At 44.8% G+C, this 21,690-nt stretch overlaps 1 protein-coding gene across 1 annotated transcript; it reads right to left on the reverse strand.

Moving 5' to 3' along the window:
- Positions 1-6,203: 6,203 nt before the first annotated feature.
- Positions 6,204-21,136, reverse strand: NKX6-1 (NK6 homeobox 1). Its single transcript, XM_081959506.1, has 3 exons — positions 20,353-21,136; positions 17,714-17,886; positions 6,204-7,382 (listed from the first exon to the last, which is right to left on the reverse strand). The coding sequence occupies exons 1-3, from the start codon at positions 20,993-20,995 to the stop codon at positions 7,125-7,127; spliced, it is 1,074 nt and encodes a 357-aa protein (XP_081815632.1). The 5' UTR covers positions 20,996-21,136; the 3' UTR covers positions 6,204-7,124.
- Between the last annotated feature and the right edge of the window lie 554 nt (positions 21,137-21,690).

Below are 21,690 nucleotides of genomic sequence, written 5' to 3' on the forward strand. Positions count from 1 at the left end.
AAGAGTCATGGATGTGAAAATTGGTTGGTTATTATGACTTCAGAAAATCACTAAATGAACGGTTATAAGCCTAGGACAGTGATGGCTAAGGTGGTATTCAGCAGGTTCTGACCAGTTCTGGAGAACCGGTAGCGAAAATTTTGAGTAGTTCAGAGAACCGGCAAATACCACCTCTGGCTGGCCCCGCCCCATCTATTTTCTGCCTCCTGAGTCCCAGCTGATCGGGAGGGAATGGGGATTTTGCAGTATCCTTCCCCTACCATGCCCACCAAACCACACCCACCAAGTCATACCATGCCCACCAAACCACGTCCACAAAACCAGTAGTAAAATTTTTTGAATCCCACCACTGAGTAATTAGTTCCAACTAATTTTTCTCTCCTGAATTGGCGTTCTGTTCTTTTTTTAACAGGACATAACAGTATTACATTTCTGAGTTTTGTCAGAAACCATTGACAAATGACTCAAGGTGAAAAGATAAATCTTATGAAAGCCACTCACATTTCCCCCCACGGTTCTAAAGCCAGTGGTATGGAAACTGCTCTTTTATGGCACCTAAATTGGAGTCTCTTTTCTTTTACAGCAAAGAATAGGTTTGTTTTGACTGATAGCCTAGCCCTGTATTTCTGAATCTTGGTTGCTTTCCGATGGGTGGACTCCATCTCCCAGAATTCCCCACCCAGCATTCCCAGGGAATTCTGGGAGCTGGAGTCCACCCATTGGAAAGTAACCAAAATTGAGAAATCTAGCCACGAACAAAATCAAGCAAAATCCTACATGATGTTTTTTTTTTTGTTCTTCATCTAGATTACTGTATTTTTCAGACTATAAAATGCACCAGAGTATAAGATGCACCAAGATTTTGAAGAGGTAATTTTTTTTAAAAAAAGGGTTTTGCCCTCCCCAGCTCCCAGGAGCAGTCTGTAGGCCTCCCAAACCCTCTGCATGCCCTGATTCTTTGTGAAAAAGACTAGGGAAGGCAAAAACGAGCAAAAACCATCCATTTTTTTGCAAAAACAAGCCTGTTTTTTGGGGGGAAAACCCCTAAGGTGTTCAGAGGCTGTGGGAAGCCTGTACAGTGCACCTGGGGACTTGGGAGGGCAAAAACACCCCCATTTTTGTGAAAAATGGGTCCTTTTTCACTCATTTTTGCCCTCCCCAGCCCCCAGGAGCACTCTACAGGCCACCCAAACCCTCTGCATGTCCATTTTTGCGAAAAACAGGATGCGTGGGGTGGAGTTTCTGGAGGCCAAAAATGCTCTATTCAGTGTATAAGACGCACCCAGATTTTCACCTTCTTTTTGGGGAGAAAAGGGTCCGTCTTATACTCCGAAAAATATGGTATTTCTTTTATATAACCAGCAGTGAAGAATGTATATTCCCAGGAAAACTAGAAGTCCGTTCTTGGGTTTCATGGGGGGAAAAAAGTTCTTCCTAATGATGAGCAACTTTATCCCTCTTTTATTTTCACCCGCAAAAAAAAAATGGGTTCTATAAGGCCGCTTGATTTTTGAAGCCTGGAGCCAATCCTAATTACATATTGATGGCATTCACCCAATGTGTATAAACAGGATTGGTAAAACTTTGCTCACTGCATTTGCCAACATATTTACATTTGGTTACTGTTGGTTTCTGCTGGAGTTTTGTTGCAGTTGTTGTTTTGAGGGGTTTTGTGTGTGTGTGTGTGTGTGTTAAGTATTTTGTGTAGATTATTCTGTTCGGTTAGCGTATGCTTCAGTGCCATGCGTTGTGCAAATCTAGAAAATGAATTCATGCCGTAGATTATCAACGTACGACTACAGTATTGCTTAGTTATCTTAAGTGAGGTGGGGGGGTTTGCCTTCTTTTATGCCCTTTCCTGCCACGGTCGTTAAGAGAATCTGAAGGGGATGGTGAGGTCATCCAATCCAACCCCTCCGTCCATTGCAGGAATCCAAAGTAAAGAATTCATGGGAAATGGCTTTCTCGCCTCTACTTGAACAGATGAATGGAAGGAACTTTTCTATCTGTGTAGGTCAGCGAGGGCTAACCTTTTCGGCACTGTGTGCAAAAGTGTGTATGCACCCACACGTGACACACCCATAATGCAATGCATGTGCAACCCTCCTGCGTGAACCCTCCCACACACGCATGAACCCCCCATGCACACGTGACCCCACTGAACTCGCAACCCCCCCCCCTTATATGTGCCACCCGTAGAGGGGAATGTGAAAGTAGATAATTAAATAAATACTACTAATTTTGAATGCAATTTAAACAACGTTGGGAATGTAAAATGTTAATGATTGAGGAAGGGGAATTTGTGAGACGTTTTCTGGGAAGAAAAAATAGGGTAAATAACTGGAAAAACTGGGGGGGGGAGGTGAAATACAGGGCGTGCAGTGATGTTAACTATGTTTAAAAAATTGAATAAGAAATGATATAGAATTATGTAAAGAGAATAATACTGTGGAAGTTGGAATAGCAAAGGTATGGTCAAAAATGATTAATTTGTAGAGATGAATGAATAGTAATTAGATGAAGACAAAAAGAAAAGGGTGCTTAGAAATGACATGTAGGTTTAAATGAATTAATGGAAAAAGATAAAGGATTATACAAAATAGAGGAATATTGATAAAAGTGGGAAGATTAGAATATATTGAAACTAAGATTATAAATATGATGAATGAGATGTAACCTGGACCACACTCTGCCCATAAAGTATGTATGATGGGGGAGGGGGGATTGCAATAAACTTTTCTTTTTTAAAAAAAGAAAAGAATAAGTCTGCCTTCTATATGCTTTGCTTTTACGTAGTTGAAGAATGTCATGATTTAGTTGTCATTTTCTGAGGCTAAAGACACAAGCTTTCTTCACAGGATTTAGTTTTAGTTTTTATTTTATTCAACTTTATTGCCCCCTTTTTGAGCCTTTTGCAACTTTTCCAAGTCCTTCTTAAAGTGCCCAACACCTCGCCGTGCTCCCAGGTCCTTAACATTGCCTTAATCACATAAGGCAGGGGTGTCCAAACTTGGCAACTTTAAGACTTATAGACTTCAACTCCCAGAATTCCCCAGCCAGCAGCTGGCTGGGGAATTCTGGGAGTTGAAGTCCACAAGTCTTAAAGTTGCCAAGTTTGGACACCCCAGACATAAGGCATCAAGATTCTCTAGTGCAGGAGCCTTCAACTTTGACAACTTTAAGACTTGTGGACTTCAACTCCCAGAATTCCTCAGCCAGCAAAGATCTGGGAGTTGAAGTCCACAAGTCTTAAAAGTTGCCAAGGTTGCTGACCACTACACTAATGAACCTCCCCTTCCCATAAATACAGAGGGCATTGAGGGTCCTGCCTGAGTAGAGGTTTTTTTTTTAGGAGTCCTTGGTGCTCTCTGAGCTTGGTTGGTTTTTTTGCCGACATTTCATTACCAAATTAGGTAACATCATCAGTGCTACTGGTCGTTGCCTTTGTTTGGCTGAGATGGTTTTTTTTTAAGTCTTTTACTCTCCCAATTTGCTGACAATTTGTTTTTTGTTTTTTTAATTTCTGGATGTTAACTAAATAGGCTTAAATACTGCCAGATAGTTTCAAAGTTTGTAGTTAGCACTGAATTCTGGGAAAGGTGGCAGATCACGCAACTGAGTTTTAGAATCTCTATGAATGGATTTGTGCAGGTGTGCAATTTTTCAAGACAAAAGTAAAAGTATATTGTCTGGTCTTCTCGCTTTTGGAGTATGGCGACATAGTTGTTTGCTCATTGGTTTCTTGAAAGAAGGTACATGACTGCAAACTGTATAGCTACAGCGAGAGAAACTGGAGTACAAAATTAAAAAGAATTGCAATCCCCACAGACTGTTATTTAAACTGTGTTGAATCACACAGAAAACTGGATGATTCAGAGACCCAAAATAAACTTGGCACAATCTGGAATATTGGGATTCAAGGAACTGCTTGCTAATAATAACATAACAACACAAACACAACGAAAAGCCCTCTGGGGCATGTCTAAAGCAGGAATTTTAACAATAAACTCCCCAAAGTTCATTATTTCAAAGAACTCTGGGAATTACAGCCTCATGAAAAAGCAAAAGTGCTTGTAAAAAAAAAGCATCTTCAATCTCTTCCCAAAATTACAACATTTGAAAAGGCTTGTTATAGAACAGTTTATTAAATAGGATTTATTCATCCTGAGTCTCGCTACAGATTTTGTACCTTGGAAGACTGCTGAATTATTTCCTGTGCTCATCTCTATCCTGATCCCACACATAATTATTGGGAAGGATATATTTGATTGATGCATTCAATCATAATGCCCAAATGCCATTGGCATGCCTCAAAAAAGGGAAACAAAAAAAAATCTAGTTTAGCATTTTGGTGTTAAAAGTTCTGTTGGGCTGCAGGAGGAAGTAGTTTAAAAATGGGTTTGCTAAAGGCAAACATGATGTATATACACAAGTTTTTTTGAAAATATATATTTTAAATGGGCTTCAGTTCCTAACTCAACCTTATTCTTTGCTCAGCTGATCAGCGAACCAAGCACACACACACCCTTTTCTAAGGCAGTTTATTTTGCCACTTTTAATCCAGAAACTGAACAAAATAGAAAACACACAGAGGTTAGAGTGTCTTCCATCTACTTTAATACTTTGCTTTTTTAGCATGACTGCACATAGCATCCCACAGACTCAAGGTAGACTGCCACTGAGCATGGAATCTCCCATTTGAGCTATCCATGCAAACTGGCAAATGAAGAAACCTAACCTAGACAGAAGAATCGTCTCTTTTTAAGGGAGGAGAATCTTTTAAGATATTAGACTGCATGAAACCTACAGGGAAGACTTGTAATTTATGGGGCTTTTAGCCACTTCCTTGAAAGGATAGGAAGTGAGGACAACATAAAATGGATCCCTATTCTTAAAGGGTCTCCTTTTAATCGCGTCTTAAGTTCGCACGCAGGTTTTTATACATTAGAAACAGAGGCGGGCGCTGTCTTTCTCAAATATCATTGGCTGACGTCAGAGGACAAGCCCGCCCCCCCTCCCAATCAAGTCATTTATCTGGGTTCGTATATTTTCCCGAACCCTGAACGAACCACCCTAAGCAACTCGGAACAATCCCCGGGGCCAACACGTTGTTGGCTGATTTGGGTTTTGGTTCATTCGCAGAATGCTACATACTAGCCAAGGTCGTCTGTTTCGTGTCTCGTGATAACGCAGTTTAATACGTCTCGTCCTTTTGTGTTTTTTTTCCTCCATTTTTTTTCTTTCGCAACCTTTTTTATTTTTTTTATCATTCTTTTATCTTTCTCGGGTTTTCCACCTTTTGCCTCCTTCTTTCTCGCATTGTTTAGAACCCTGTTCGTTTTTAGGGACCCATATTTCCGAAATCACCCAGCAAAGAGCGAATAACTAGAGGAACCAAGTCTTTCATTCTGTTTAAAGGAATGTGTAATTCTAGATACCTCCATCTTCTTTCTTATCATCTCTCTTCTATTTATCATCTATCTCTCTATATATCTATTAACTATCTATATCTTCTATCTATCTAATCTATCTCAAAAGGAGGTGATTGTAAAATAATTCATATTTTCAAAAACTTTGTTGGGGGGGGGGCGGTCAGCCTTAAAAAGAACTGCCTGTACAGTATTTGGTATATAAAGTAACAAAAATAATTGATCGATTGCAATGATTGTTTATTGATTTATTTATGACCAATTTTATTTCATCTCAGAGGAGACATTTTCTGCACCCTTAAAAGTTTTCTTCCAGGCGACAGACGTGAATATAACGGACTTAAAATTGATTTCTCCTTTTAAAACAAAATCAAAGTGCATTGAGTTAAACTGGTCTTGGCAGGGCTGTTTTTGTTCACTTCACGAAACGGAAATGTCTTCGTATAAATTAATAAAGGGCTAAAATGCTAATACATTAGCTTTAAAAAAAAATAAAGAAAGCAATGCACACGTTCATGTAAAAAATAAACCCGACATTCCACATTTCAAATTCAATTGAACGAGCGCAAATTCGGGATTTCAAAACCAACTGTAAAGTTTACTTGCATTTATTATTATTATTATTTGCAAAAGGGAAGATTTTTTTTCTCGAATGCTCGGTTTCCTCTTTTCTCGCTTTACTTCTGCTTTCTAAAGCAAAATGCAAGGAAGTTAGAATTAAGCATTCTTTCCCCCTCCCCCTCCCCCTCCCCCCAAAAAACGTACGCGCGTGTGTGTGTGAGAGAGAAGGGGGGGTATCATTTGGCAGGACTCCTTTAGAGAGATAATTATTAAAAGGAGTTTTAAACTACAATATCTAGGTTACATCTTTAAACAGCTGTTTTGAAGGAGCTTCACTTGCCCTGTAGTCAATTTGACGAAAAGACCAGGGCTCATTTATTCCAATTTGAAATGGCAACCAAGAAGTTTTATCGTCCAGGTTACGCGGGCCGCTTCTTCAGGAAAGTTCTGCGTGGCTCTAAAGCTTGCCCATTCTCCCGATGGAAAAATAATAATAATAATAATAATAGAGGTTTTGCTGAAGGAAACCAACGACATTTAAACCCCCGATTTCCCTTAAAACCCACACTCCTCCTCCAGTGCAGATCATTCGCGGCGTCCCGTGTGGAAAGTTGGGAGTGAAGCTAGGGAGGAAAACGAGAAAGAAAAAGCGCCGCCATTTAAAGTCACAAAACTCCCCGAAGAAAACAAGTTTTGAGGAGCGGAAGCTGAGGCGGCGGCGGCTGAGGAAAAACAAGGCGACTCAGCGGCGCGAGTCTCCCGAGCGCTGACGCGAAGTAGCCGGAGTGAAGATTATTAGGTTTAAATATTCGCTGTGTGAATAAAGTCCGATAGTTTTTATTTACAATAAAGAGGCCGCACTCGGGCTGGTAGCCGGGTCCCTTTTGGCGGGAAAGGCCGGGAGGCGCTAGGCCCGAGGCCTGTCCGTCGAGGCTCCCCCGCCTCAACTTTCCTCAGGAAACCCACCCGGGCAGGGGCAGCTCTGAGGGGCCCGGCGCCCGGTCTTCTCCCCCTCCTCTTTCTTTCTCTTCGTTTCTGGTCGGGAAATGCAACGGGGTCTGTGAAGCGCCGCCTCGGCGAGGCTCAGCTCGTCCTTTGGGCGGCCGCGCGGCGTCCCCCGTCCCCCCGCGCCGCCTAGGAGGAAGCCTCGTTCTCTGAGGCGTGGAGCAGGAGACCGGCGCTGGGCCCGCCCGTCTTGTGCTTCTTGAGCAGCTGCGTGATCTTCTCGTCGTCCGAGTTGGGGTCCAGGGGCCGGTTGTAGTCGTCGTCCTCCTCCTCGTTCTCCGAAGCGCCTTTCAGCCGCTCCGTCTCCGAGTCCTGCTTCTTCTTGGCGGTCGCCATCTCGGCCGCGTGCTTCTTCCGCCACTTGGTCCGCCGGTTCTGGAACCAGACCTGGAAGGAGGAAAGAGAGAGAGAGGGAAGGCCGGTGAAAAGGAGAGCCGGACGGGCGGCGGGCCTGCTTGTCTGAACCCCCGTTTCTGCCCGGCTCCCGGCTAGCCCTTTCGGAGGAGTGAATCCGGATCGGATCGGCCGCTTCCTCCTCCTCTCTGATACGCAAGGCCAAAGAAAGCCACATGGGTTTCAAAGCCTCTGCACACTCGGTACTAAACGAGAGGAGCACGGAGGCATTTTCACATCCTTCCAGAAGAAGCAGGATTTCCCCCCAAAACCTAGTAACTTTAAGATGAGTGGACTTTTAACTCCCAGAGGCCCCCAGCCAGCATTTGGGGTGGGGAGATTTAGGGGGGTTGAAGTCGACACATCTTTAAAGTTGCCAAATTTCAAAACTTATTCCAGACCATAATCTGGTTGGTTTTACCTTGATGTAAAAACCCCAGGCACTGATAATACACAATTATTTCTGGGTGGACTTTAACTCCCAGAAGCCAGCTTTTGGGGGGGGGGGGGGAGATTTGGGGGAGTTGCAGTCCATGTATCTTAAAACTTGCCAAGTTTGCATTTTTTTTATTCCAGACCACAATCTGATTGCTTTTACCTTCATGTAAAGCACCGATAATACACAATTTCTAGTTGAATATGATATGAGACCCAGTTTGGTGTAGTGATTCAAGGTGCCAGGCTAAAAACTGAGAGACTGAGTTCTAGTCCTGCCTTAGGCACAAAAGCAGCTGGGCAATCTTGGGCCAGTCTCTCTCTCAGCCCCAGAAAGAAGACAATGGCAAACCCTGCCAAAGAACCTGCAGGGACTTCTGACAGTTGGCAAGAGTCAAGAATGGCTCTATGAAGGTAGTGGCGTTGGAGGAAAGGGAGAACACTGGAAAATTGCAGAGCTGTAGGCTAGATAGTAAAGGGGGGGGGGGTGGAAACTCTGAAAGAAGTAACATCTCTATTGTTTATTTCCAGAAAATATGGATATTTCTTTGAAATTACCAAAGTCAGGCTCATTCTCTAAAGGAATTACATATCCCTACATTATGTTTAAAAGTGTACACTTGGTATATAAAATCAATGCACACACCTTTCAAAGAAAAAGCCTGATTTTAGAAATTATTATAGCATCATGAATTTGTGTGCATGGATTGAAAAGGGGGTCTTTATATCCTCCCAATAAGGCACCAAGTCTCAAATGTAGCACATGTTTGCACCTCTTAACATACCCCAACTTTTCCTGGAATCACTTAGCTTATCTCTTGTGTTTTTCCAACTTGGCAACTTTAAGGTGTGTGGACTTCACCTCCCAGAATTCCCCAGCCGTTTGCCAAGTTTGAAAAACATTGCTGTAACTGCTTTGCAAGCATCTATGTACTGCATACTCCTCCAATTTGGACTGAGGGGACCCTGAAATTGGAATCTCTCCATAAGACACACCCTGGAAAATGTCTTCTGTATGTGGGTACACATACTGATTGCTTAGGACACATTAACAAAGGGGGACAAGTGAAAGTCTGGGCCAGTTCAAGGGTCTGGCATGCATGGCATAGGGCCAAGTTATCTTTGGGACAGTTTCCTTCTGGTGGACATCTACTTATCCACAGGTAGGTAAACATGAATTAATTCTACTTTGTTATAGACCTCTACTAACAGAATCTTGCAAGGCTGAAAGTACAAATCCCCCACCATGTATTTATTTTCTTAGGTCGGATTCTTTCTGAGTTTCCCTCTCTGCTTATTTTGCAGTCCTTCTTGTCTTTTTTCAGCATTTCTTCCCCTTGTTTGCCAAGGTCATTCCCATATACTATTACAGGTACAAATCATGTCTCCTCTCTCAAATGCCTTTTATCTGTGGGGATCTAGAAACTGAGGCCTTTCCATAGCTGTGCCTGCTTTGTGGAACAGCCTCTCCCCTGAGAGTCAGGGGGTCACTACCCATCTCACCTTCCAAGGTTGTAGAATTGTAGAATTATTTCAGTGCTTCAGGTTCAGGAGGGCAGGAGAGCCTAACAATTGTGGTTTTATTATGGTATTGCCATGGTGCTTATTGGTATGAGAAGGTTTTTAATTTGGGATATTGTGCTATTTGTTTATATCCTGTTAGCCATTCAAGTCTTAATTTTATAAAATGTGGGCAGCCCTAAAAAACTTTTTTAAAAAATTGGCCTGCGCTCAGGCAGCCTGTCTTCTTCCTTTGTGCTAATTTTGAAGACATTCTCATAGTTGAATCATTGTGAAGTAATTGTTTTCCCCACCCCACCCCACCCATCCACCCCCTATTACTGTAATGGAAAAATCTACTTTTAAATTATGTTGTCTATTTCACAGTCCCAGCTTTCCTGCCCAGGCATAATAGATATAAGAGATCAAATTCAGCTATGAAGGGTAAATTAAATTTAATGGCACTAGTTGGGTTTGATATACAGTATAAACTAGTTTTAGAACTAGATTCCAAAGCTGGTTATTTCAGAGTTAATGTCACTGAGATTGACAGAGTTTGCTCCAGACTGGCACTCCAAAAGGTCCAAAAATGCAATTTGCTGAAAAATTATGGGTGTGATTAGTGGTGCCTGTGAAAAAGTTAGCATGATGGCTGCAATGGTTACAGAGTCATAAAAATAGACTAAGCTGTGATCAGTTATTGTGGCCCCATTTCTAGAGGGTTTTTAAAAAAACTATATCCAGAAGACAATTCTATGTGTGGTAGTACATTTTCTTTGTTCCATGGAAATATTTATAAATATAAGACAAAAAGACTTTTCATCCCACTGACTTTATGATCTAGATCAGAGGTGTCAAATTCAAGGCCCAGGGGCTGGGTTCAGCCTGTGGGTTGCTTAGATCTGGCCCCTGGGGCTGCCCTAGAAGTAGCTAAGGGCTGGCCCATCGTGGCTCTGCCACCGAAAACAGAGCTCGGGAGGGCTGTTTTCTCTGGCAGAGCGCTTGGGCCACCACAGGTGTCCCTCTCCTGACACAAGTGATGTTGAACTGGCCACCCCCACCCTGGCCACCCCCTACCCCACCCTCATCCCCCACCCAGGTCAAACACAACCCGGATGCTGCCCTCAATGAAATTGAGTTTGACACGCCTGATCTAGATCAACTTAACCGAAAAATGGACAGTCTCTAATCCCATCCCATAATTCTGTAGTTAGCAGTGTGGTTGAATCCAGACTTATCCAGGCTTAAAGTAAACCTATCAGAACCAATAATAAACCATTTCTACCTAGCATATCAATGATTCCATAAGCCTACTTCCAAATATGCTTAACTCTAGTTCATTATGAGTGGATGTGGCTTAACTATTCTGTAGATGCTTAATTTAAGAAATTACAAATTCGGTTTTAAGATCTGTTTGGCAACATTATTTTAGAATTGTTTTGGAACCATGGTTTTTTTACACACACAAAAGAGAATGTCTTTTCTAAGATAGTGGTAGCTGCAACATCCTTTTTTCACTGCACATACATTTATAACAGGCTCATGATAGGATTTTTCTCCCAGTACTGCTAAAAACTTAAGACATAATCATTTCAAACATCCTCCTATGCAAAAACTAGAGGAAAAGTACAAAAGGAAAATTTGCATTTGCTTTCATTTTTCAGTGCCTGCACAATAAGAGCTTATCATACTTTTGCCTTCTGCACTAAACTCCACTCTGCATTATGGCAGTAACTAGTGTTAGTTCCTATGGCAATATAGATACTACTGTATATCGCTGATATCCCCAGAGCAGTTATCCTGCATTTGACCCTATAATTTGAATTGTGTTTCTCCAATCCAGCAAAAGTTTATTTCATGCATGGGAAAATACACTCCTACATCTATTTTGTCTCTCTCAATGTTAGGTGAATGACAATTTATGTCCTGGAACCAAGTGTCATGCCTTCATTGGCATCTATGTGATGATATCACATAACTGCCATCATGTTGGTGACGTTGAGGTTTACTGGCGTATGGTACTATTTCATACGGTCAATTGATATGCTCATCTCCAATGTAATATACAATCTGATAACTTTTTCACTTTCTCTTGGGCCAATAAAAATAAAGTCAAACCTAGAACCTTTCTTGACAATCATATGAAAGGGGTTTCCCTCCCCAGCTTCCAGTGTAGTTTACAAGCTGTGAGACCTTCTTGGTGGTCTTCCATTCAAATATCACCCAAAAATAATTTGCTTGGTATTTTGACATCAGTCAAGTCGATTAGACACTTGATTGTTTAAAAACAATTGTTTATATACAATTAAATTGATGTCAACTCTTAGCAACCAGATAAATAGACTATCTCCAGGATGATCTTTCCCAAGGACAGGTCTCTTCCAGGGATGCACCATCATCCTGGAATTAAATCTTTCCATTGATTAGATACTACTAAATTCTAAAATCTCAGAGGTCCTATTAAAACAATGGAGCTTGCTATTTCCAAAGGAATGTGATTGAACACTATGATTTCTACTCTTTTAATGCCAACAGATTGCTGTTAAATCAGTCCATCATATAGGATTATTTATATTCACCAAAATTATTTTTACAACCCCCCCCTATTTAATTGACTATTCTCATTGCTACAGTTCACAGCAGTGAATGTAGCAAGCCCATTATGCTCAAAAGAGCCTACTCCCATGTAATTGGGTATATGAGTGCAATTAACCATTCATATTTGTCAGCCGGATTTCAATCATGCGAGTCTATCAACTCTCAAAATGCAAATGAGCCATTAATAGGAGCATGGCAGTAGAAGCTACTGTACTCTCACCACAAAGATTCACTTAAAAGTGCGTATAATTGCTCTTCATATTAGCAACCCCTCTCAACCACTATTATCTTCTCTGAGAGCATCCTGACTACCACCACAAAGCTTTGGTGTAAGATTCCACTACTCGGCAATCAAACAAGCACATTTAGATAGTGTGCCTGGAATCAATTCTACAGTAATTGTCTCTTCAAACCACGTCCTGCTCTTGAACCACCCTACATCATCACTAAGTAGTCACATCTGGCTAGGTCAGATCTACCTGTAGGACAGGAGCAAGGACAGCCTCCTCTGTGCCACCCTAAACATTCCCTTCTGTGTTCAGCTCAAGGAAAGGATGAATTACAAGGCTAAATTATCTCACACCCAACACGCAGGTTCTGGTTGTGATGCTAAGTATATTTGCTGAAGAAGAACTCCTTATCAAGCTGAAAGGACCTGTGTATTAACAAAAGCGCACAGAATAAAACTTTACCTGGGCTGAGCTGCATTTGCATATATTCATTCCCTGCAACTTGCTATCTCCCATTTTCCCAACCATATGACTATCATTAAGTGTTGTACCTTATGATTCTTGATGAATGTATCTTTTCTTTTAGGAACACTAAGTGCATATGCACCAAAGACAAATTCCTTGTGTGTCCAATCACACTTGGCCAATAAAGAATTCTATTCTGTTCTGTTCTGTTCTGTTCTGTTCTGTTCTACTATTCTATTCACCCCTTCCCCTAAAACTTCAGACAGTTGGGATCACCTCGTATTGTCCATGCTGCCAAGCAGCTCTTTCCTGCACCAGGGTCTTTCAAACGGGTTCATTACAATGCCCATCGCCCACACATAATAGGAGAAGGGCATGCCAACTCAGTTAAGGGAGCATGTGGTTGGGTACACGCTGTTGTAAAGATTGAGTAGTAGCTGAGCCAAAGTGAGTATTGGCTGAGCCTTGCCTGCACGGAACCCTGAATTGAAAGCAGGCAGAAAAAGATGAATTTGCCTCACCAATTTCAGTACTTTTCTTGTATCTGTCTGGACTTGGCTTCCTGGCATTTTGTCCTCTTTAACAGGATTGTGTGAATCAGTTTTTATGTGAATCAGCAACAATCATGCAGACTTGCTAAAGGCTGCGGTCCTTTCGCCAGAAGGGAGACAAGGGTATTTGCTTTGGGTTTCTACAGGGAAGGGCCCATCCAAAGGATAGTTCAAGAGATCAACTTAAGGTAGTAAAGAAGGGGTAAACCTCACCAGATAAAAGACTAAGAATTATTTCAGTGCTTCAGGTTTCACCATACATTGCTATTGACATCAAGTGGGAGGGAGGGAGGGAGGGAGGGAGGGGGAGTGAAATAAAATTACATTTTCTTTGCAGCGAAAAGCCAAGTGTGGGAGAGGGCATGCTTCAAAACCCAAAAGCCCCAGGAAGCTGAGCGAATCGCCCTTCTGCGCAGACACACAAACACACACACACAAGTCTTGCATTATTAATCCCAATATACTTATGGAAATTAAAGCACTGTGTGGAGAATGGCAACAACAGCAGCCCGAACGGACTCGGTTAACTTTTTCCACACACTGCCGGACCGCTTTCGCCTTTCGATTCCTTCTTCTTTTTTCTCTCCCTGCTGCAACCCGTTCTTCTTTCCTTTCTTCTTTCTCCCCTTCCTGCTCTCTTCCATGCCTCTGATTCCCCCTCCCCCGCCCATTTTTCCTCCCGCTTTCCTTCCCTGATCTCTGGACGCATCTTCTATTTATTCTTGCTTCTTCACCTCGGAGTCAATTGAAAGTGGAAGCCTCACGTTGGTTAAGTCAAAAGTGCCAGATGGCCGGAGGGGGAAGACCAGACAAGCAGAACGGGATGAAAACAAACAAGTTGCTACTCTCCTTCCCGCCCCCATCCTTATGCCTTCGAAATTAGATGAATACATTTGCACACTATAAAGTCAACCGGTTGCATTCGTACTCTGCGCTAAATAAACCGCGCGCGCTTTGTTGCAATTTGCTTTTTTTTTCCTGCTTTGAGCCTCGACCGTTTATTCAGGGTTAAACAACGGTTTAACGCGATGCAGGGAGACAGCCCTTGTTTTCCATTTTAGGACAAACGGCATCCAATATCAGCGAGTCTAGTGCAACTTCAGAGGCTGCTTGAAGCTAGAAGCGATGCTGTTTACTCGGGAGGAAACCCAGTAGAAGGAAAAGCTATTTATTGTCAGGAAGAAACGCATAAAACTGGAGACTTGGGGCAGAAAACCATATCGAATATAACGAGGCTCTGTTCCAAATAGACATACGCTGTGTTTTTTGCGTTTTATTTTTACACGTCCTTTTGGGGGGGGGGGATTTAATTTGTTATTTCTTCATGTATTATTACAGTCCAGCTCCATGTATTCTTATACCGCAGGATAAAGATAAATACAGAAAACGGTATTTATTGTTGAAAGACAAAATCTTGCTACCGGCAGTGGAGGAGGGCCAAATTTTATTTCTGAAGATTATTTTTTAAAATATATATATATATATATATATATATATAACCAAATCAGGGCTGACTGCGCTTCATTCTTGCTGAAATCAAGGCAGCTTAAATAAGCTCAGCGCCAAACTCTTTCGGAGCTGGTTTGAGATCGGGTGGAAGGTGTTGAACAAATGTCAAGACAAGACTAAAGTTTCCTGCTCCTTGTAAACCTCCTTCACTGCGACGGGACTTACTCCGAGTAAACACAGCCCCGTCTAACAAAAAGCGTAGCGTTTTCCGCTTTGGTAGACTTAAGAAACAAAACACACATGAAACCTTCGTTCCCCATTCTGGACCAGACAGTTTTGTTCAAACGTGGGGCAAATTAACATCTGATTCACAATGCACCCCTTTAAAAAAATACCTCCACCTCCTCAAACACATTGCACTAAATGGCGAGGCTTGTTGCTATCCGTGGAAAAGGCAGTCATTTATTCAAAGCCTTTCCCACATATTTGCAGTGACAAATGAGGTCTCTGGATAACTTTTGGAATAAAGTGACAATCTGTAAAAAGGGAGGTTTTCCCTCCCCTCCCGTCCCCTCCCCCCACCTCCTCCATTTGAATACCCAGAAAGAAACCGCGTGTAAAAAGATTCATTGGTTTCATGGAGGAAAGGAAGGAAGGAAGGAGAAAGAAAGAGAAAGAGAGAAAGGAAAGAAAGAAAGAAAGAAAGAAAGAAAGAAAGAAAGAAAGAAAGAAAGAAAGAAAAGATGTGCTATTTTTTAACATTCCCAGTTGCTCCATCAGACAAGATTTCATTTTCTGTTGAAACCAATTCAAGGAACTGAGCAACCACCAAATTGGATCGACCTCTATGCTTCATTTAATTCTTCTCACCCAGAGAAAAGGTCCTTCTTGTTCAAACAGTTACAAGGCTCTTGCAAGAGTTCCCACGTGCAAAACGAAAACACCCACAAGCAGAAGTACCTAATCCAAACAGCCCCATTTGCACTTTTATGCTCAGTACAATCCTACCAGGAAGATGGGCTCTCTGACTTACTATCTGAAAAGTGAGTATATGATCAGAACTGGTTTTTTAAATAAAAACAAGTGTAGAAACAGGTGAACGGACAGAGATCTGGACTTAAGCTTTATTTTCTATTCCTCCAATTTGCATCTATTTCCTACAGCTACCTAGAAGGGTTTTTTTTAACGATTCCCTCCAAATAAATTCTCCTCCCTGGAGTCAATATAAGGCAAAGTTTAGCCCTGGAGTTGCCCACCCAGAAATAAAAATGTGTGATGGGTTTGATACGATTCATTTCCACATATGGAAAGTACAAGAGGAAATGTTCTTCCAAAAATATCTGAATTTGCTACACAATGTGTGTGAGAGAGAAAGACAGGGGAGAGAGAGAGAGAGAGAGAGAGAGAGAGAGAGAGAGAGAGAGAGAGAGAGAGAGAGAGAGAGAGAGAGAGAGAGAGAGAGAGAGAGAGAGAGAGAGAGAGAGAGAGAGAGAGAGAGAGAGAGAGAGAGAGAGAGAGAGAGAGAGAGATGCATGCCCATAATTGTACAGAAAAGTTGGCTTAAATTCTGCTTTTGTGAAATCCCAGCAGTATGAATGAACAATTGAAACAATAACATACCTTGAAGCACACTGAGATACAGAATTCCACCCCCCACGCCACTACTAGCAAGGAAAATAATGGTTTCCAAGGGCATCTTAAAACGGTTCTGTTTATCGTGACTTCAACTTTAAGAAAGTAGAATGTTCTTGCTCAACTATAAGGTGGGTGGATTTTAATCCACCAACCTTTAGGCTTTACTGAATTCAATACATTTAGCTTCGGTGTGCAACAGATGTCTCGGGGATTCTTAAGGTATTGAACGGGTGAGAAGAGTTAGGTCTTGAATGCAGAAACACATTGCCAAACACACTACTCTAATAATGCACAAGTTGGGCCTCTGGCAGAGTTGGCCTTGACTGTCCCAGTTCACAAGACAACCCAGTTCACAAGTCACAAGAAGTGGGTCCCCTTCAAGGTTGGGAGATGGAGGGGAGCATCTACATAGAGAAGGGAGACCACCCAAGCAATGGCTGAGCCTTTGAAAGGATCGGATAGAGTGGGTACTTTTCATTCCAGGCACCACAAGAATCAATTAAAGCACAATTCCAAATTTTACTTAGGCTTGTTCCAGTTCTGAGTTATTGACCTCAATGGGCCAGTAGAGAGAGCTAGCGCGCGAATGAGAAAGAATCCAGTCTGGGAACGATGGGCAGAGGACTTAAATGTGCTAGATCTTCTCAACTTTTTTAAAGGCCTAGAAGATCTTAGGATTGCCCTAGGTATGTGGGGGTGCATAGGATCGGAGGGTCACTCGTTCACACCTGCACTTAATTAGTGCCGCAAAATAGTTCTATTTACACACCCAGATACCCTTCTGGAACTTACTTTTAACACCTGATTTTTTTTTAAAGCTGCCCTAAGCTCCTTACCCTCTTTTACTTGACAATGGGGCCACGTTTACCAGCTGGTTAGTAAATGCCTTCAATCTTCGTTTAATCAATCTTGCAGATTTTGAACATACTTTAGTTCATCAACACAGATCCATAAAGCTATTTACCAGCCATTCGTTCTCACAACGCTTGAATCCCGTTGATTCAAACCTGGACAGAAGGAACGGTCAGGTGTGTGTGTGTGTGTGTGTGTGTGTGTGTGTGTGTCTTTGTGGGGGTGGGGAACTCTTTAGGGGCGAAAATATTTATTCCTTTTCCCATTAATTTCGAGACAGTTTGGGGAAGTGAGTTAAAAACAGGAAGAGCTGAATAGCTATATATATATATATATATAGCTCGCTATTTTGCCTAAGGTGTTTTTTACAAGAAATCACGAACGGGACTTTAAATTTTCTTTATCACGAACCACCGATTCGACAAGAGCGCAGTCCCCTTTGGTTTTTGCCCCACAACTAAAGGGTGCCCAGCTCCCCCCGGTTTGTGAACGACCATAAGCTACCTTGCCCGCCCGGGCCGTCGTCTGAATCGGGGCCATCTCTTTTTCTTTCTTTTCTTTCTTTCTTTCTTTCTTTTTCTTTTTTGCATTGCCCGCAACAATTGCTCACCTTGACTTGACTCTCCGTCATTCCCAGCGAATAGGCGAGCCTCGCCCTCTCCGGCCCAGCTAAGTACTTGGTTTGCTCAAAAGTTTTTTCCAAAGCAAAGATCTGTTGGCCGGAAAACGTCGGCCTCGTGTGTTTCCTTTTGCCGTCTTTATCCAGTAAAATGGAGCCTTGATCTAAGGGGATGGGGAGAAAGGAAAATAGGGAGGGAAATGCCACGTAAGGGACATAATAGAAGTCGGAGATACCGAGAGTTCGCACAGAATCTCTAAAAGGGTAAGAAAAAACAAATGTATATATTCCGCCCAGCGCTGCGTTTGCTCAACGGGGAAAAAGGGAAATTTCAGCACTACTCGGAAATTGAAGCAACCGACGCCGTTTGTGAAACACCTTGGATGGACCAACAGCCGCTTCGACTCGTCTGGTCTGGAGAGCAAAACAACAACAAGAACAACCACAACAACACACACACACACACAAACAAAAACAGAAGATATCCGGAAACACCTTTTCCGAGTAACAAGTTCGCAAGAGTTGGAAAAAGCGCTACCAGAAACCTCCTGTTTTTGTTTTTGGCATTCAGGGTTTGAGAAGTTGGAGGTTTTTTTAAAAAAAAATACATTACACGGCTAGATTAAGAACATAAGGCAGGGAACGAAGGCAGGGAAGGAAGGAAGGAAGGAAGGAAGGAAGGGGAAAGGCAAGGAAATGAAAGGAAGGAGAAAGGGAGGAAAGGAAAGGAAGGAGAAAGGGAGGAAAGGAAAGGAAGGAGAAGGAGAGGAAAGGAAAGAAAAGGAAAGGAAAAGAAAGGAAACATGGTCTATCTATATTGAAGACAGAGCCAGACCCATTACTTAAAGTACTAACATTTGGCACCTCGACTGAAACGGACGTTTAAATTCCAATTAGTACTGAAAGTTCTTTTGCTCGAGGTAAAGAAGATATTGCACTGAGGGTCTCTTTTCCCCTTCAACTGCCCCCCCCCCAAAAAGATAAAGGCTTTTAAAAAGGAAGCGAAACAAAAGCGCCACGGCGGGCAGCCTTCTTAGCAAGTCACCGTAACGTAACTCAAGAATGAACCCCAGGAATTTCAAAGCAGCTACTTTCCGAGCGGGGCTCCCGCTCTTCCACGGAAGGGACGGGGCTGCCGGGTTCGGTGCGTGGCCCCCTCTTCCCTTCGATATGCTTTCGGGGGGCGGGGGTGGGTGGGAGAGCGGGGTATAAACCTCGCGAACCTCAGTAGCCAGAAAAGGACCAATTTGTTTTTCTCCAAGTGTGGGTGGAAGAGTTTGGGACTTGAGACTCGCTCTTTTGGGCGAGAGGAAAAGAAGCCGGCTGAGCGTAAAACACGACAAGGGAGAACTGGGCCGGCCTCCTCCGGGCAAGGGTTGGCCAAGAAGCCGCAAGAATCGAGGAAGCAGCCCGTAGCTAAATAAAGCATCAACCCTAGGAGTTTCCCAGGGGCTTCAAGGAAAATGCAAGAGGGGAAATAGGAGGGTTTTTTCCGGGTCTAGTCGTTGCTGCAGCGCCCGACTTTAAAAGACGCGATTCTTTGGAAGCGCCTTGTCCCCCAGTTGCTCTCACGTGTGAATGAGTGACTCGGAGGTTCACTTCGCAGAGCGCCTCTTTCTTTTCGCGAGGTTAGCCACGCTTCTTCCCTGCAGGGTTGGAGTGGGGGGCGCTACTCAAAGCAGAGACTCTTCCCCGTCTAGGATGGCTGGGACTACAACTCCCATTCAAACCCGCCTTCAATAACGCAACCCATCCGGAGAGAGGGCAGCAGGTCAAAGCCAGATGAGGGCAAAGGCTCTGGAGCGAATGCCAGCCCTGGATTGTCGGCCTGGACTCCCCCAGACAGCGCCGCTTTCAACTTGGAAACAAGCAAAAGTAGCACAGGGCGGAGAGTGCGAAGCGGCTGCCCTCCAGCGGTGGGGCAGGGAACTGCCATTAGCTCCGCGGCAGACCAGGGCAAGGAATTGTGGAAGATGTGGTCCAAAGCAGCTGGAGGGCACCAGTCCTCTACGGCAGGGGCCTCTGACCACTTTAAGCCTAGCGGACTTCAACTCCCAGATTTCCCCAGCCAGCAATTGCTGGCTGAGTCCGCCAGGCTTAAAGCGGCCAAAGTGGGAGACCGCTGCTCTACGGGGTTCGGAAAGGGAGGGGATGCAAGGGGGGAAGAGAGAGGCTCACGACCTCCCTATCCAGCCCAGGTTCTCCGGACCAGGGAATAGGATTTGGTAAGGAAGGCACAGTTGGGCAGAAGAGCAGATGTGGGGTGGGGGGTCCATTGTCCAACGAGAGCAGCAAAAGTAGGAAGTCTTCTTCCCTACAGAATTGGGGTAGCACAATCATGAATCGTGGGGGGGGGGCGGAGGGAGACGCACCTCGACGGCTTCGGCGTGGGTAGAAGGAGCCGCTTATACAGCCTGGAGGTTTAAAAAATAGGCAAGAACCGACCGAAGGAAGAGCCGGTTAAAGCGGTTCAGACTTCCTGTGCTGGAGCTCTCAGCCTCATCAGCCAGGAGGCGGCCCTTGCGGCGCTTTCCCGTCCCGAAAGGCACCCAGATTTGACGGCCAAGGCTTGGAAGGCCAGGGAGGGAAGGAGGCTGGGGGCTCGAGGGCCGCGCCGGAGTGATACTTACGGGGCGAGCAGGCGAGGCGGGCGTCCCTCCAAGGGGGACTCTGCATGACCCCCGGCCAGAAGATGGGTGTCCTGCCGGGCAGCTCGGCCAAAGGCTTGGGGTACCTCCCCACGGCGGCCACGGCGGCTGCAGCGGCGCTGGGGCTGAAGTAGAGGCCCGGGGGCGGCGGGGGCGGCGGGCTGAGGCTGCTGAAACGGGGCAGGCCCGCCAGGAGCCCGGCGGCCGGCGAGGCGGAGGAGGAAGATGAGGAGGAGGCGGCGGCCAGAAGCGGCATGGACGGCCGGCTCAAGATATCGTTGATGCCGTGAGGGGTGGCGGCCGAGTGCTGCTGCGGGGGCGAGCCCAGCGCCGACAGAGCCCCCGCGCCGTGAGCCTTCAGCCCGGTGGGCGAGCCCAGCGGAGGGGAAGGCGAGGCGGACGCCGAGGAGGAGGAAGAGGAGGAAGAAGACGACGAGGAGAGGGAGGAAGGTCCGCTGGCGGCAGAAGAGGCCGGGGGCGGCAGCTGGTAGGCGGCGGCGGCGGCGGCGGCTGAGTAGAGCGGCGTCTTCATCTCGGCCATGCTGTGCAGGGCGGCCAGCGGCGGGCTGCTGAGCAGGAAGGCGCTCTGCCGGGGGGTGCCATCCATCGGCCCCACCGCCAGCATCCCCGGGACGGGAAGCCGGGCAGGGCGGCTGGAGCCCACGGGGTCTTCCCTCTTCGGAGAATCAGCCGAGCCTTCTTTGGACGGGGAGAAGCGGGTTTCTCCTGCGGACTAGGGCGAAGGGAGGTTTCCCCCCCCCCAAAAAAAGGGGCAGAGATGGGGGGTGAGGGGGGATATAGGAAAGTGGGGTGGGAGTCAATTGGGAGAGAGGTATGTGTTCTGCTGGGGGGGGGTGCTGAGTTGCCGGAGGATGGAGGGAGGGAGAGAGGGAGAGACTAACTGGATTTAGGAGGCCAGCATTAAAAGGGAAAGTGATATATAATTTCCAGGCTTGGGGGAAAAAAGAGAAAGCGCCCAGTTTCTCCTTGGCTTCTCTTAGACTGAAGCAGAGGCGTCGGGATATAAAAGGCCCGCTTGCCTGGAGTTTAAGGAACGTGGGAAGCACTTGGGGAAGGGCGCCGTTCCCAGCCGAGACGGTGTCGCGCAGGGCTGGAGAAGCGAGTCTGCCTCTTCTGGTTCAGGGATGCCTCTCCAAAGCCTCTCTTTATTTTGGAAAAAGCGAGGATCGAAGCCGGGAAAGGATCCCGAAAGGGGTCGGGAGAGAGGAGAAAGGATTCTTCGGGCGATGCTTAGAGGGAGGCACTATTCCGGGAGTGTGCCCTCCCCCAATAAAGCGGGGGAAACTTCTCCAAACTTTG

This window comes from Natrix helvetica (genome assembly GCF_964273705.1).
Source record: "Natrix helvetica genome assembly, chromosome: 7".
Classification (NCBI taxonomy): Eukaryota; Metazoa; Chordata; class Lepidosauria; order Squamata; family Natricidae; genus Natrix; species Natrix helvetica.